General features: G+C 41.2%; 1 protein-coding gene across 2 annotated transcripts in view; it reads left to right on the top strand.

The window, feature by feature from the left end:
• Positions 1–8,928, top strand: part of syde2 (synapse defective 1, Rho GTPase, homolog 2 (C. elegans)) — a 48,614-nt gene extending 39,686 nt beyond the window's left edge. The window contains exons 6-9 of one of the 2 annotated variants that reach the window (XM_025899546.1): positions 76–257; positions 905–1,136; positions 3,834–3,906; positions 5,307–5,433. In XM_025899546.1, coding sequence (XP_025755331.1) covers positions 76–257; positions 905–1,136; positions 3,834–3,865 — 446 coding nt within the window. In that variant the 3' untranslated portion in view covers positions 3,866–3,906; positions 5,307–5,433. Of the gene's footprint in view, positions 1–75; positions 258–904; positions 1,137–3,833; positions 3,907–5,306 lie in introns of both variants that reach the window. The other variant, XM_003452353.5, reaches the window with a different exon arrangement.
• The last annotated feature ends 8,260 nt before the right edge of the window (positions 8,929–17,188 follow it).

Raw genomic sequence — 17,188 nt, 5'->3', positions numbered from 1 at the left:
TTCTTTGCGTGGATGTTAAACTCACTATCCTTATGCAGTTGAGTTTCTCATGCTCTGCTTTCGCTCTCTCGTCAGGAGTGCTGAAGGACTATCTACGTGAGCTGCCCTACCCTCTGATCAACAAGCAGCTATACGAGGCAGTGTTGGAGTCTATGGCTGCGAGGCCTCTGCGGATGGGAGCGTCGGGGTGTGAGAATGACCAGACCGACTCTGAACACACCGTCAGCCTGCTGGAAAACCTACCAGAGGTGGAGAGGGTAAGGACAGTTTAAAAAAGTGCACATTCTTCTGCACAGGAGTTAGAGGACTGTCACAGAGGTGGCTTTGAAAGGGCATATTGTGGGGAGATAATGGTAATAATCATAATGCTACAGATTACCACTGTTCGGCTGATAATTGTGATGTCGTGCAGGCTCGCACCTCAAGCACTGTCATCGTATCCACAGTAGAATGACATAAAAGTGAAAACGAATAGTTGCTGAAACTCTGTATCCGCGCGCTATAGTCACTCGGTTTGGTCTAAGTGAACAGAGTCACCAGTTTCATTGAAAGAAGCATGTCAGTGCTTTGTGAGAATACAGCCACTCTCTTAATTTTAAGTGTAGCATTTGCAGTATTGTACAGTGGGCTCCTATGCCAACACGCCCTATATTACTGATAATAATATTCCTTCTTTTTTTATAAAACCTTCAGTTTTTTTTAAGATAAACTTACTGCTGCAGATGTGTCTTAAAGCAGTTTTTGGCTTTGCATCTTTACTGCTGCTGCTAGTGGTACAACTGCAACTACTAATCATAATAATAACATGTTTTATTTGTCTGGCTTTTGTGTATCTGTGTGTGTGTGTGTGTGTGTGTGTGTGTGTGTGTGTGTGTGTGTGTGTGTGTGTGTGTGTCTGGATCAGATGATGCTGCGGAAGCTTCTTGACCACCTGAAGCTGGTGGCATCCTACCAAGAGATGAATAAGATGACGTGCCAGAACCTAGCGGTGTGTTTCGGCCCGGTGCTGCTGAGCCAGCGTCAGGAGGCGTCCTGCCACACCAACCGAGTCTTCATCGACTCTGAGGAGCTGGCCAGTGCGCTGCACTTCAAAAAGCACATCGAAGTGCTGCACTACCTGCTCCAGCTCTGGCCAGGTGATTATGACCTTTGTTTGTTTGTTGTTCTTTTCCGTCCCGCTTTCTGTAAAGACGTTTTGAGCACATGGCGTGATTTGAGAAAGCAGCACATTTGCAGTCAGGTCATGTGCACACTGGTCTCTCTCGCCTGAGGGTCTTGTACAAATCAGTGCCAGCCCTGCGGTTCAGCTCTACAAAGGGCTGTTAAAGGGTTCTAGGCTGCTTTGATCCTTGAGGTTTTTCCATCACTGGCACAAGTGCAGCTGATAGCCACAGGCCACCATCTGTCGGCTCCTCAGAGATGAAACCCTCCACAAGTGCTTCATCGTGATGGGTTGAGCCAATCGTAGCCAAGCCAGTAAAGCCTCAGTGTAAACCAAACATTTGGGGCGTGGTCCCCCCCTCCGTTTTTAGATAAATCACCAATCAAGGACAGTCAGCAGCAGCTTCTCTCAGCACAGGTCATCTGTCTGCCTGCACAGCTGCTCTGTGCCAGCTGCAGCTGTCTGCTCGCGGTGAGATACGGCGAAGCCCATAGATGATCCAGGAGAGGATGGAGAATGATGAGAGAAGTGTGTGTGGCGTGACATTTGCCTTGGTTACGGCAACTAATCTGATGTTTTTAGCTCGCGGGCTTGATTTTATGAGTTCACCACATTTCTAATAATCAAGTGAGCCATGCAGTGGCTGCTGATGCATTTACATTCTCGAAGACTCCAAAAGAAATCGAAAAATGGGCCCCTGGGCTGGGCGGACAGCTTAGTTGTTTTGTTTTGTGGGTTTTACATATGCATGGCCACCAATCCAAAACTAATCCAACTTACTGTATTTTAACTTTTTTCTGAGTGCAGTGTTATTCTGTGGATTTCCGTTGATACAGTTTTGAAAAAGCACATGTTCACCGTCTTTAAAAACCTTTTTCCCAATGGCTCCGACATCCTGTGAGACAGACTTTACCTCCCGAATGATTACAATCCTCGGAGCTCCTCCCAAGCAGCCTGCAGCTTTAACCAGATCTGCTGATGTGCGTCTGAAGACGAAGTGACTCTGCGTCTGGTTGAGCCTCTTAACTTTAACTGCATCCTCCAACTCCCACGTCGAACCCATTCTGTGTAAACCACTGAAGCTTAGCACCCTGCTTTACATCACCCAGAGAAGGAGCACAGAGAAAGAAATGTAAGCCAGCGGCTGCAGCGGCTTAATTAGTCAGCATCTGTGAATCCTATGATTGCAGGTAGCAGAGGGGATTACATTTGGAATTTCAAAAATTAAAGCATAAAAACTGCGGTTTTTGTTGTTTTTTTTGTTTCCCCGCAGTTGCCTTTAATGACTTATAAAGACACTGACCAAGCATTTTAGTCCAGGTTCAAGCCTTCATTTACACCCTCAGCAGTGTTTCCATTCCATCCGCTTCCCCAGTACAGAGTACAGGGCGCCTGGACTGTATAATTAAAGACATTCCTGGCTTAACCTTACCCCTCAGCCCCTGAAGCTTCACCCGTACATTTCGCAATCATTGTGGGATATTTTGAGCCGCCTCTTCACGCCTTTCATACACACATACCAAACCTTCCAAGGCATTGTCGCTCAGGCCTCCACAGCCTGACTGACACTACTTACAGGATGTGAGTGTGTGTGTGTGTGTGTCTGTGTGTGTGTGTATTGAAGAGGCTGAGGAGGTGATGAGTGTGCATAAAGAAGTTTTCCAACTGTATGTGTGAGAAGATGTGAGCAGATGGTTAGACAGACAAAGTGACGGCAAGACGATTCTTTTAGTGTTATCTTTAAAATCCAGAATTAGCTGCACGTTCATTTTCTGTTAATTTGCCCCGCTTCTTTTTTTAATTTATCATTAAAATCAGCTGTGAGTTTATTGTTTTATTTTGTCCATTTTGGTTTTTTATTGTGTTTAGATGTAAAAACACACTCATCCTAGCACAACTAAGTCAAATCTTAACATATTACAACAAGTAAACATTGTGAAGCTGTCCAAGAAAGGTAAAAAAAATATGATAGTATTCTTGCCTGCTTTCCGTCTTCATTTTCTCTGCTGACAGCTAATAGCTTTAATCATGTCATCAGTGAATCATGTCTGGAATTAAATAACACAGCGCCTCTGAAAGGAAGATAATTTCTGTTTGTTTTAAGGTGATAATTGCTCAAGTCTTTAGCCTCGGGGGAGCTGCGAAGTGTGCAGCTACTTCATGTAAACACTATAGCAGCAACAGCCACTCTGATGAATGAACTGCAGTGAACTTAGATAAGACAGTGCAAAAAAATTCTGTTTATCGTCAGCTCGTTGAAGTACTCGAACGCGCACAAAGGAAAACAAGTCATTTCAAGGTCATGTCTCAAAATAAAATCTAGCATTTCTTTTTAAATATATAATGTATCTATTGAACATGGACCTACAGCCCTAACTGTGTTTTTGTTCTTTTCCAATATAGTAAGCTAGCGGAGCCAGAAAATGTAGGTACTGAGATAAATGCAGACAGGTAACCGGACTGTGTTTGGCTGCTCACTTTTCCTTCACGTAGTCCACTTGGAGGAGTCTTTCTTAAGGTCCAAACTTTAGTTAATTTTTAAGTTTGGTTACTCGATAACAGCACAGGAAGCAACAAAACACTGTGTGCAGTGGTGTGACTTCAGCATGTGTAACTTGGCATGTTCGCTCACCTAATGATGAACCTATTGTTCTCTATGTTGTCCTCACAGAGGGTCATTCCGCTAAAGCAAGAGTCTTTTAAACAGAAATCAGCTGCACCAAAACAAGGCTTGTGGTTTTTATGTATGTGTGTGTTGTTGTTTTTTAGTTTATTTTAATCACAGAAAATCATATTTTCTCATCCAGCCCTGTCTAGCCACGCTGATAGCATCACATTCCCTTACTGCGAAATCGGCCTTAAAATCTGTCAGATGGATTTTAGCTTATGAAATGCGCACCATTGTATTTTTCCATAAACAATATGCTGATACTTTTTAAAAAAAATGCTGTATATACAGACTGTACATAAAAGATCAACTTGTGCATCTTGGTGTGATTTTTGGCGTGGGGGTGTTGTTGTTGTTTTTTTTAAGCCAGCAAAGTTAATCTGATTGAGAAGTTCAGACTGTTATGGTAGCACTTTGTCACTAACAAGTTGGCTGTACCCTGAAGCACGCCCTTTATGATCAGTGCTCCCCTGAATGTCACCATCATGCTGAACTGAAGACTTGAAATAAGCAAAGAGATCATAGTCATTGTAAAAAAATGCATTTATTTATATGGAGAAATAAAATGAAAAGTAGAGACATTTTCAGGAGCTGAAGTAGGAATTGGTAGGTGGGTAGGTGTAGCAGTGCAGTGGGGAAATCATTTGTACTGTAAGCTGCAGTACATTTGTTTCCAGGCAGTCATCAGCTGACCTGTGCTACCTCGCTCTGAGGTTTACTGCTTTTTTGGGGGTGATTCAGTCAACTGCATTCTACAGTATATAAGTGGATAATACGTGAGCCATCAGGTGTGCTTTGCAGCTCTTATAAAGCTAATATACCACTAGAAGTATATAGTCTAAATCAGCGCTCCCCAACCTTTTTTGCACCACGGACCGGTTTAATGTCAGACAATGTTTTCACGGACCGACCTTTTATTGGCCTTTAAGGTGTCGTGGATAAATACAACAAAATAAAATGATACAACCAAGACAAAAATATATTGTAAATATAACAATAAACACTCAACGTTGAATTCATTCAACTTTGTTAGCAGCGTCCTCCTGAAATGTGCCAATAACATTGAGAGTAACATCCTCCTCGCTGCCCCTTAATGCTCTCTGGTCGCTATGGTAACGTGTAAATATTTCTTTCAAAATAAGACACACAACTACAACACAGGAAAAGACCCAGGGAAACCGAGTTAACGATAAAAACCCTGAAAACCATAAGTTGCACACCCGAGCCTCAACTCTCGTGGCCCCGTACCAAACGAATCACGGACTGGTACCAGTCCGTGGCCCGGGGGTTGGGGACCGCTGGTCTAAATAACCTAATTATTAAAGAAGAACAACAACCACTTTTCCCTCTGAGGAAAGCAAAAGAATGAGAAAATATGACTTTTTCTTATTTTTGTGTTTTTGTAATTTTCATGATTGTTTAATAACCAGCTGGCTTATATTTAACTTTTTCTTTTTTTTTTCTTTCCTCCTCTAGTTGTGGACCCACATGGCCAGTCCTCTTCTCAGCCCCCAGCACCCTCTCTGGTTCCAACTTCTTCTGACCTGCTGTCAGCCCTGCCTCTGCGACGGAGAAAAGAGCGCCCCCAGGTGCTGAACCTCACTGGAGCAGAGATGGCGGGCGTTCTGCGACCCAAACCAGGGCGTCTGGACAGCCCCAGCAACCGCTATGCTGGTGACTGGAGTGGCTGTGGTGAGACGTACTTCCCTTCTGAAATGCTGTTACCTTCCAGCAAAGAAGAGGCAGACTATGACGACGTTCCCTCAGAAGACATCGAGGCAACTGAGGAGGTCCAGGAGAAGCGAGAGGAAGCAAGAGACGGCATACAGCTCAAGGTTGATTGTCCTGTGTCTGATACCGCAGATGAAGAGCAACCTCAGAGAAGGGAGGTGGGAAAGGAGGAGGAAACACAGGAGGCGGTGGAGGAGCAGGAGAAGCTAATAGAAAGTGACAGCTCAAACAGTGGACACCCATTAGAGGAGGAGGAGCAAGAACACAAGGTGTGTAACCACATCCTGCCACCTCGGCTACCTAAAGAGCACACTTACCAGGCCTACATGAAGATCCAGGATATCAGTCCTGTATTGAGCAACAGGGTGAACCTGAGGGACCTGCAAGAGAGCATTGACACACTGATAGGAAACCTGGAGAGAGAGCTCAACAAAAACAAGCTCAACGTGGGATACTAACTCCTAGACACAGATACGCAGACATATCCACCCGCACCCCCATGAAGCTCGATAAGGTTTGGGACAGAATCTCTTTATCTCTGAAGGTGCTTTGGGATACAGCCATGGAGGTCTTGTGATGTCACCATGGCAGCATGGTGCACGGTACTGCTGCTGCAAAATCCTAGAAGATGAGATAAGAAATGTAACAGGGCACTTGTGGCGTTTGTACCATATCCACAAACATTCCGCAATATTCTCCTTTTTTTTTGTTGGCTGATTAAACTTTATGTTGTGTGGTTTTGTTTTAGTCCAGTTCTGTGTTCCATGTTGTTATTGTTGCTTCTCTTCTTATTAGAAGAACCCAATTACCCCTCAGGGGTTTAAAAGGTGCCTTAATTGTGTGAAGGTGGTACGTCAAGAGGAAAGTCTACCCTGAAATATAACACATCACCTCCGAGGATCTGGGCCCGTGTAGATAACGCTTGAGAAGGGGTTTTCAAGAGCCTTTCTTACCAAAAAAAAAAGCTATTGTGCATTTTAAATTCAGCAGGTACAAATCCATTTTCTGAACTCTGGGGCTCTCTAGCAAAATTTGGCCCAGTCTGAATAGAGAACTGGCAAATTTAGTCACTTTCAGACCTACTTTAAACCTTGTATGGCGGTTAATTTAGTAAAACGAACCAAGATCATTGGAGGAACGTGTACACTTTGTCTTAGGGTGGATTTCCTTTTTAAGGCAGTAAAGAGCTTTTTCTATTGAGGTATAAAACACTAAATGTTATACAACAACAATGCACTTAATAGGCAGGCAGTAGTGTAGATTATCATCATGCAGTAAAAAGGCTGTTCTGAACTAAGGGGAGAAACTGCCGCCACGTAAACCTCCTCTATGTTCAAAGTCACACCTATGCTTACGGCTAAACATACATTTTGAACAGATTTTGATTTTAAGCAGAATTGGTGTTTCATGTAGTGTTGCAGGGTTGGTAAATTCACCTTCTTGCCCAGGATTAGATGAAAAGATTGATACAACCCTCATGGCTGTAAATGAATATAAGCTAGAGTCAGAAAGCGGTTAGCTTTGCTAGCTTATTGCAGCTAAGGTTAGCATAGCAAAGATAGCAATGTTCTTGCAAAAATAAAGTTGCTTGGTTGAAAAAAAAATGAATAAATTAAAAAGAAACATCCTAAAATGTTACATGGAACCATAAAGGTCATAATTTACAAAAATATAGATTAGCAAAGACGCGAACGTGGTATCAACCTTCTCATCTACCTTGATGCAAGAACACAAAGAAGCTTGTTATTTCTAAGCTGGTTATTTCTAAGTTGTTGAGTTTTTTGTTAAAGAAAAAAATGAAATAAAGCAGTTAATTTTAAAAAAAAAACACATGGTCAAAAACAGTGAAATAAACAATGTGAAGCACATCATGTAGATCAGCAGCGGAAATAAAAATGGCGGGCTCATCCAGTTAGTTCAAAATAGCTAGCTGCTTAAAAAGACAAAGGACGTTTTCAGCAATCCAGGGATTCAGAATGATCAGTATTTAACCTATATGTATATGTACATAATTATATAAATGTATTCGGAATATATTATTTTTACAGCTTATATTTCAATGGTGTATTTAAATACTTCTTATGACCTCCTAGTGTTGGCGTGTAGCAATAGTTGCTTCTTTCCCTTAAAGCTACCTGTACACATCTTAATGTGCTGGACTAATGGTACAACTTTAGCTGTAAAATATATGGTACAATTGTGCTCTTGCAGAAAAAAGTGATATTGTTATTTTTGTGATATTGTGTATATATTTGACATTGTTTTACGTCTCTGGTGGACTAAGGCGTGCTAATGATTTTTTGGCGTTTGTTTTTTTTTTTTTTTAAGGTACTGAACGTTGCATGGTCAAAAGCTTTACTGACATAAGCAAGGCTCTGTCTCATCTGCCTTTGTATATCATATTTATGTGTAAAATAAGATTATTTTGTAACGTATGCGCATTTGTTTGACCCCCCGTTCCTTTGTAAGACACATGACAGCATTGTCCAAGCTTTTTTCCAAAGGACTTAGAGGCAGGCGGTTTATGAAACGCAGAAACTGGTAACGATTTTTTTTTCTTTTAAACTCCAGCAACAACTGTAAAATGCTTTTACTGATTGAAAGTCAAAGGTTTAATTGCACTGTTATTGTTATTAGTATATTTGCTAAATAATGTTTGGTTAAATTTTATTTTAGGAGGATTTCTAGCCTAAAATATACAGAATAAGTAAAATGGTCTTCAAAATGGTTTCACTTATACATTGAGTTTGTTGTTTGCCCTCCTGCATGGCGTTTTTGCACAGTCCTGCTGCTTCATGGTGAAGCTGGGCTGCTGCTGAGCGGATCTGTTGAAACTGGGTTTCAGCAGGGTTCCTTTCAAACCATCTGTCTGTGCAGGCAACACACAAAGAACCAGGGCCTCATTTATAGAAGCCATTGTGAAGAATCAGCGAAGGAATTTTTTTTTTAATGTAAAGATTGTCCTTTAAATCTGACGTGCATTCTTGCTTACAATGACCCAGTTTCCCTAATAGGATCTCAAATTATTACTCAAAGAGTACACAGAGAGCACACATGCTTTTATGGTTTCAACTCAACAATCAAATAGAATGAAATTAAACTGGGACGCAAATGGCAGAACTCAAGTCTGTTTCAGAGCTAACATGGAGATGCAAGTGCAGCGACTGAGTCATTATCTGATCTTCTCATTTCCCACCTCCTTCTCCTTCCACACAACAAACAAACAAAAATCATTTCTGTCTGATCCTCTTTGTCCTTTGGAGGAAAAAGTGCCACATTCAAAGCATCGCTAAACAAAAACAGAGAAGTGCTTTGTATTGATCCTGAGAAATGTATGGTCATAATAAAGTATGTTATTTTGCGTTCACATGTGGCTGCTGTTGTCTTTTCCCTCCCTTTCTTCTTGGTGGCTCAAGACTTTTGCACAGTACTGTAGTTTTTAGTTTTTTCAGAATAAAAAGAATTTAAAAAACAGAAACAAATACCATCACAAAAATAAACAATTACTTGGTGTTGGCATCATCAGTGGCACAGTGAGCATCTTGCCTTTCTCACACACAAACGTGGAATTCATTCATAAAAACCTCACAAAACCTTTTTTTTGCTTTTTAGTGTAAATACATCTGGTAGTCGAGCATGTGGCCTAGCAATCACATCACAGTTGTTGAAATAACTTGACACTGTGGCCATAATTCCCAAACTGTTTTAAACACTGCTATTGTTTTATAGAAACCCAACAGGAAAAGCTTACTTAAACTTTAGGAGACATTTTTATGTTTTGCAGATTCACCTCTTTGCTGTGGGAGCAGGGTAACCCAGCTTCAGTAGAATATGGATAAATAAGCCGGGGAATTGCCCTTGTTGGCTTGTGGGAATCTCCCAGAAATACTCTGAGCTACAGGGACATTCCCAGGATGCAGCTGCATTTAGCCGTCCAGTAATATTCACTGCTAGTAGACTGCACTTTTACTGCGGCTCCAACACCCGGCACTTCCAGTGACATTCACGAGACGCCTACAAATAGCCTCAAGTTAGAGCGAGCAGTTTACTGAAATAGTTAAATGTCATTTTATTTTGAAATATTTTTCCAAAGCAGCTATAAATTCAAACAGAAAGGCGGAACGTCGCTGACGGGCGGCTCCAGCGTGAGAAGTCTCAGCAGCCGGAGGCCTTTTAGCATCAAATGGTTTTTCAGCCTTCTTTGATGTCACCACTGTAAATATGGTGGGTTTTTTATGGCTGCACTGAACAGGTATGAGAAAGCTTTAGGGTACAGAATGTACACATACCTGTTTGCACACCCACATCTTCTTCAGTGTCTGTTCTCACTGGGAGTTTTTGTGCAGATGGAGCCAAATATTTCACTGACAGTCTGAAAATGCAAATACTTTTTTACACACTGTGAATAACAATCCCATCAGCTTCAAGGTTTTTTTGGGTGGGGGTGTTGTTTAGTTGACCTCACAAAGCGTAAATGGGAAAGGATCTGCTTTTGTTGAATTCCACATTTTTACTTTACACATCTGGAAAAAAGGTTTTATTTTTAGATTCAGGTGCTTGGCTATAATGCCACAAGCGCCTGTTGTAAAAGTACTTTGTCCACGTTCGACTTGCTAAGCTGTTGCCTCAGTCCCAATAAAAGCAGGAGTGAAATCCCATATGAAGTCAGAGGTAGACATAATAACAGCGAGCCTGTTTGGATAGGCAGGGTCGCCACTTGATATCAGGGAGTCTGTCGGAGTGAACTGAACTGAACTTTTGTTCATTTCTAATTCTGGAGAGAAGAGATACGAGTCTTGCTAGGTAAACATCCTTGACAGCCACCTGCATGTGAAACCAGACCTTTTCTCCTCTCCTCCTCATCTGCTCCCTTAATCTCTGCTGACCTTTGAGTCAGCATCGTGGCCGCAAGTCAACTAGCTGACCACATAACACACAGTCTTTGTTTCAAATTAGACTTTTTTCAGCATTAGCTGTGGTTCTTGGCAAGATTAGACCTTTGAAATCATTCACGCAACCTTTTAAAGTTGTTTGTGATCAGCTGTGGGGGCGGGGGGGTGGACAGTGACCCTTAATGGAAAAAAAAATAACTCCCAGGCCGCTCCAGCAATAAACTAACATCAGGCCTGTCTCAAGGGGGGTTCTTATTTACATACAATATATAAAAAGACATTCATAACACCATTTTTATATTCAAAGCATGCTCAAGTTTAACCAGGTTTTCTTTTCATGCACTTGTGTGGAAACTTATAAGTGCATTGTCTGAATAATCATTCAGATAACCTTGAAGACACTTTGATCAGATCTAATTTGTTGATGAGTTCTTTAAAAAGCAAACCAATAAAAACTTCTGCGTCTAACCTTCTTCTACCTTTGTGGATTGTTTAAGTCTTTAAAGGCAGTGGATTTAGGGCCCTTTTGGTCTGCAAAACAACTCCTGCCTTTGGATATTTCTTTCCCAAAGTACATTTGTAAATCACATTTGAAACCACCAGATCATTTGCTGCACCATTTCTAGCAATTTGTAAGGAAAATAATTGTATTAATATCTACTAAAGTACAGACTGGCTGGTTCCATCAAAGATACTTCTGTCTTAGTTAGAATTTTTAGTTAGACTTTGTGCAACTTTTAGACAACTAAAATTATTGAGTGATTATGAATTTCCTACTAGTTTGGTCATCCACCATCTGAAAAAAGCTGTTTTAGCTCCCCTCTCTTTAAGACCACCTCCATTGAAGTCAGCTTTCTTCTGATTGGCTGCCACTTGCAAACAGAAGGGTTCAACAGCAGGTTGGTGAGCGTGCTGTGCCTGAGATGACCATATTAAGCACATCGCCTTGCAGATTTACGAATGCTCATTATTTGAAATGCTGGTCATGGCTAATAAGCATCCTTGTACTTTATGTTTAAAATTTAAAATAATGGAAAGCATAATAGGTCTGCTTTAAATATCAATTAAGCTATTATTTTGGTTTCCTGTCATTAAAAAAGTGCCCTGGCCACATTTTCACCCTTTTAGCTGAAAACATATGGCCTGTTGTATGAGTTTGGTTCCTCTGTTTTTTGTCACTTTAGGATTATATTTGTTTCTCTCCTCTAAACCTGTTAAAGCGCTATAAATGAACACAAATATGGTGTATGGCCTGGTCTTCTGATTCAACCACTGAGCTGCTCTCCACACAAGGATTACCACTGTGTACATGTCATTAGGCACCCTTTACAAAGTCATATCCAGTATGACCATGCCTTTTACATCTGACTCCTTATAAACATGAGTGAGCTAAAGCTTGGGTAATTGCTGGGAACCTCTATGCAGTGACCCTGGGCACACATTCCATACATGGTGCCCTTCAATAGGAGGGCTATTAAACACATTTTACTGTGTGTGTGTGTGTGAGTGTGCGTGTGTGTGTGTGCGTGTGTGTGTGTTTTTGGAGGTCTTTTGTTCTCCTACAGTCCAGCCCCTGTACTTGGCAGTTCATCTGAGAGACTGAGGGCAGATCTCTTGACGCAGTGCTGACAGATCCGCCTGTTCTGGACCGCGGTTGACGATGAGAGAGAAGACCAGAGGAAAGGAGAGAGAAGATGAAGAGAGAAAGCGAGAGGTGAAAGTGAAGAATGGAGGGAAGAAGAACACAGAGAAAGCGGTGCTTCAGATCCTCCGGGGGCTGGGCCTCACACAACGCAGACCCTCTGCGCTCTCCTCCTTGCCTCTTTGCCTCCTGCACCTCCATAGCTCTGTCACTCAGGACTAGACGATTTCATTTTAATAAGGCTAATCCCTCCTAGAGGTAAGCTGCTCATCACCTCTCTCCCTCCCCGCTCCTCCAGGAGAGAGTGGTCTCCTTTCAGAGCGAGGACAGGATGAGAGTTTGCTCTGCTTGACAGATAGAGAGAAAAAAATGTGAAAGGTGAGACTGAAAAGAGGCCCTGACAGCAGCTGTGCTCGGACTCAGTAAGAAGATTTGGGCCTCACTGGTTTGATAAACTTGCAGGTGGCACACCTTTAATAGTGGTGCATGCTCCGTGCAGCCTTTAACATCACTCTGATATGAAGCACGGCGATAACTTTGATCCATGCAGAGGAAGTGGAGTGATACAGTTGGTATTTTAGTGTATGCTATCACCTTCCTCCTGTCAGCAGAGCACTCTCCAGCTGTCAGCAGTAAAACTTAGTTCCCCTGCTGCTTGAGGTGATGTCTGTAGGGAGGTTATAAGGTCTTTGATGTCTCCTTAATGCTGACCACCTGCCACTATGGCCCCTTGTTGTTGAAATAGTTAGGCATTTTGGGAAAATGCACTTTTTTTTTGCCACAGACATTTTCAAATAAGAAGCTACAGTCAGAAGTCCCTACAAATGTCTAACCTGGTTTGGTCCAAAGATAATAAATGTGAATCCATCATCTATAAGAAAAGTAATCATTATATATTTATGGCATGGGTTAAAAAAAATCTGTAGTTCAGCTATAAGGGGCTAACTCAGAGCTTGGCTACCCTGTTTATTATTTTGTCCTAAGCTAAGCTAACTAGTTGCATGTTGAGGTTTTGCAGACACGTGACCTCAAATCATGTGACATTAACGTGTCCACCATTTTGGACGTGAGACAATCATGGCAACAGTCTAGGTCAATGTACAAATACAAGTTCAATTAATTTCTCATCTCACACTTGGCATCAACAGCATTCACATTATTTTGCAAATAGCTTAGCTAAAAATCTCCCCTAAACATGTTAGCTTTAGCTCATGATAGCAAAGTTTCTGCTAGGCTAAGTGCATGTTTGGTTTGCTTTGAGGTCATTGGTAATGACAACATGTCAAAAGAAGAAGACTCAAAGTTTTCAGGCCTTCAGGGTGTTTATTATACATTGACAGACTGACAGTTCAGACGATGGGGCTCGTGGAATTTCATCTTAGGCAGGATTATTGCCAAGACAATCTTAAATGATGGTCTGAAATGACATTTCAGCATGAATAGAAATATTATGAATATTGCCTAACTAAAGTGGCTTTCTTTGAAGTGGTTGAGATGAATGTTTTTGCTGGCAGACACAGCAGATTCAAGAAAAGAGTCAGAATACGCTTTCAGAGCCTTCCACGACAGAGCATAAGGAGTTCTTCACAAGAGGACACAAGTAAGGACACATTTAAAGGTAGAAACATTCACAACGACAAAATACAAACCAAAAAGAAACTGCATTTAACAAAATATATTTAAAAAATGAAGGAATGAGAAAGTAGCTGTTAAAGGAGGAGAGGCATTTTAAGTGCTGAAGAGAGCACTAATCTATTGCAGAACAGTGAGGAGTGGATAACTCAGTGACTAATTTTAAAGCATTTGTAAGTGATCCAGTAATCGTCCCTGATCACTTACAAATGGCCCAGATGGCGCTGCAAGGCTCCTCGTCAGGTCCTGTAAAAGGTTCTATGTGACACAGATTATGTCCCGTTTACTCTGGGTTCAGTTCAATACTGACGATCATTTTCAGACCTCTTGACGATCAAATGCCTCCCTACATCCAAGTAGCCACAGTAATGAAGTCAGCCAATCAATGATTGTTTGTAATACCTAGGACATGGTTTTGGACAAAAGGAGTGCTTTTTATTTAATTTTTTTAATCAATTTTTACTATTTTAAGCACTATATGTATAAACTCTACTTATATACAACCCATGGCTGAAACTCTGATAGTATGTAATTATTTTTGCGTAGGCTCTGGTATGTCAGTGGATCTTTTGTAGCACTGTCAGAAAGCTAATGTTAGCTGTATTAGTAGCCATAGTCATGCATATCAGCTAGTTAGCTAAAACACCTTACTTGGTGCTTTCTGAATTATCCAGATTCCACCGTAATACTACAGACAGTGAAAAGGCTTTAGAGCTTGATTTATAGAAATACAGCTGCAACTGTCAGATACACTGCAAAACTTTCTGCAATGGTAATGTTTCATGTTACCATGCTAAAATAGTACATCCACTGCTATATTGGGTTAATGTGACCTTTGAATTAAATGCTCAAGTTTTGTAGCTTATAAAAAAAAGAGGTTCTGGCTTATTTAACCTGCTAAGATTAGCCAATCCCAACACGGTGCAGATTTTGGTTATTTCTCAGTATTTTAGTAGCAGACAAAAAAGGGATATCTTCACAAAATATAGTTTCAATGGACAGACATGCTTATTTTCCCCTCTAGAGTGGTGGACTTGAATGCACTGCACCTTCACCGGCTGAACATTAGCCGGTTAACATTGTCCTTGTGAATCTTCTGCCACTAGCTTCTCTGTTTAGCTCAAGCAGAAACAGAACTTAAGACTTATAAGTTTACTGAAAAGTTTATTGGATGACCTACCATCTAATGATCCCATTGATGAAATTGTATTTAAAATATAGCTCACACTGGTGTCCCGGATGCTAAAATTGAGGCCAAAGACATTTCTCTAATTAGACAAAGCTGCGAACAACAATCCTTTAAACAGCTGCATTCGAAAACTGGATTGAATAAATATGGGAGACCGGGGATAGTTGTAACATTTTTGACATTTCTGTCTGTAAATTGGAGCTCTTTTAAGGTAGTGGATTCAAAATTTAATGCAAAGTATTTACATGTCTCTGCTATTAAATAGTGCGCAGCTATTTTCTCTGCAGCACAATTGCCCATTGCATGGTATGGTCTCAAACACAAAGAGTGAAATGTTACAATTAACCCCATAGTCTGGGTTAGTTGTAACATATCCTGGGGTGAAATGTAACACAGTGAAATAAGGGCACTGACAAAACATTAACATGTAATCTTTTGTATTCAACACATGAATGCACTTAGAGCCATTTATGTAGCTGTGTGTGTGACAGAATGCAGAAATCTAGCTTTTGAACATATTCCAACCCCCCAAAAAAGACAAATGATGGAATTTTCTGCAACTGAATATTTCATTAATTTTGGTTGGTCTTCCTTGAGTTTGGCCTCATTGGCTCAGTGGGCATTATAACCTACAAGTCTTGCACCAACTTTTGAACATAACAATGAAGCTGAAAAAATGTAGTTGTGCACCAGCATCGCAATTCCATTACTTGTTATCATGGTTTACCTTAGTGTGGTTTGCAAAGTGCTTCAGAAAGATGAGGAAATCTGTTTCTTGCACCCATCCTGATTTATTTCCACTACCAATACTTCCTACTGGTCCATCTCTGACACAGTGGTCTGCATAATGTATGTGTGGGAACACAAACAGTGGAGGAATTGTGTTGCCAATGGCATTAACTGCATATACAAAGGTGACCAGTGAACCTCTCTCTGCTGATGTCGTTGCCCCAACTTGTTTAATGTAAGTTAAAGTAATAGTGTGGTAAGTTGTAACATCTGCATTATTGTTACAACTAACCCAGACTGTTGCTGTTACAACCCAGACTCCTGTAGCCATGAACTAGCTAACATTACAGCCAATGGCTAAAACATTAGCACTAAAGACCTACACAGAATATATCCCCATAGACATACAAATAACATAATTTAAGTTTGATGAGTTTAACTGCAAAGCAGATAATGCTATTAGAAATTGAAATAAAGTAGATATACTTACTTTTTGGCATACAAATTCCTTTTTTTCGTGTTAAATTGTCTGTGTTTGACTAAATGTGCTGATTTTTCACATGTGATAGCAGAACTGAATTGGGCATGCACAGGATGAATCACATCATTTGAAACTTAGCCCTGATTGGAGAAATTGGAAGTGTTACAACTGACCCACGTTACAACTATCCCTGCTCTCCCCTACATTCCTTTTTCTCGACAGGACATTAAAAAACCACACACACACACACACACACACACACACACACACTACATGTTGCTGTAGACAACAGAAGGCGCTGGTAAAATGACTAGGATCCAAAGTGTTGAGAGCTTTGAAATTAGAAATTGAAAAGGAGTCAAGAGGGAGCATTCCACAGCACTGCCCTGGTCACCTGATCTCTTATGAGGTCAAGGGTCAACTAATGAAACCTACCACCAGCTTGGCAGAGGCTTTAAAGAGAAACTGCGCCATGGTTTACAGAAAGAAAGCCCAACAGTTTACCTGGGGATAATTTTAGCAATTGCACAGCTGCTTTGAGATTAAACAGAATTCTGATTTGCTTGTGTCTCAAGAAATTCTGTTTCAGTCAATTAAATGTTTTCTTATCTCACAGGCAAATGTGGCTTTCTCTCTCAACCGTTCTTTTCTCCAGCTCTGCCTCTTTTAATATCTTTTAACCCTTCTCGTCGTCCTGCATGGTCCTCCTCTGCAGCTGGGGTCCGACTCGGATGACCGTGTGTGAAATCTGCAGGATGCCCCGCATGTTGGGAGATTTGTGGATGCAGGCCCTCACATGTCCCCCCCAACACCCCAATCCACCCAACACCCTCCGGAGCAAGAACAGATAGGAGGCCAAACAGAACAATGCTAAAGCAATGGCTTAATTCGCCTGGCCAGATTTACAGCCCCTCCTGCACAGCACCTGCGCTCATTGTATCCCAGGACTTGGCTTAAGAACTTTGACGAACTGGTAATAAAAACTGGACTACGGGCAATCCACTCTGTATAGACGCCCCCCCCCCATACTCCCCCTTTAGTTAAAGATCGCTTTTTATGTTT

The sequence above is a fragment of the Oreochromis niloticus genome, linkage group LG17 (assembly GCF_001858045.2).
Source record: "Oreochromis niloticus isolate F11D_XX linkage group LG17, O_niloticus_UMD_NMBU, whole genome shotgun sequence".
NCBI classification, from domain to species: domain Eukaryota; kingdom Metazoa; phylum Chordata; class Actinopteri; order Cichliformes; family Cichlidae; genus Oreochromis; species Oreochromis niloticus.
This window is presented reverse-complemented; position numbering and strand designations above follow the sequence as displayed.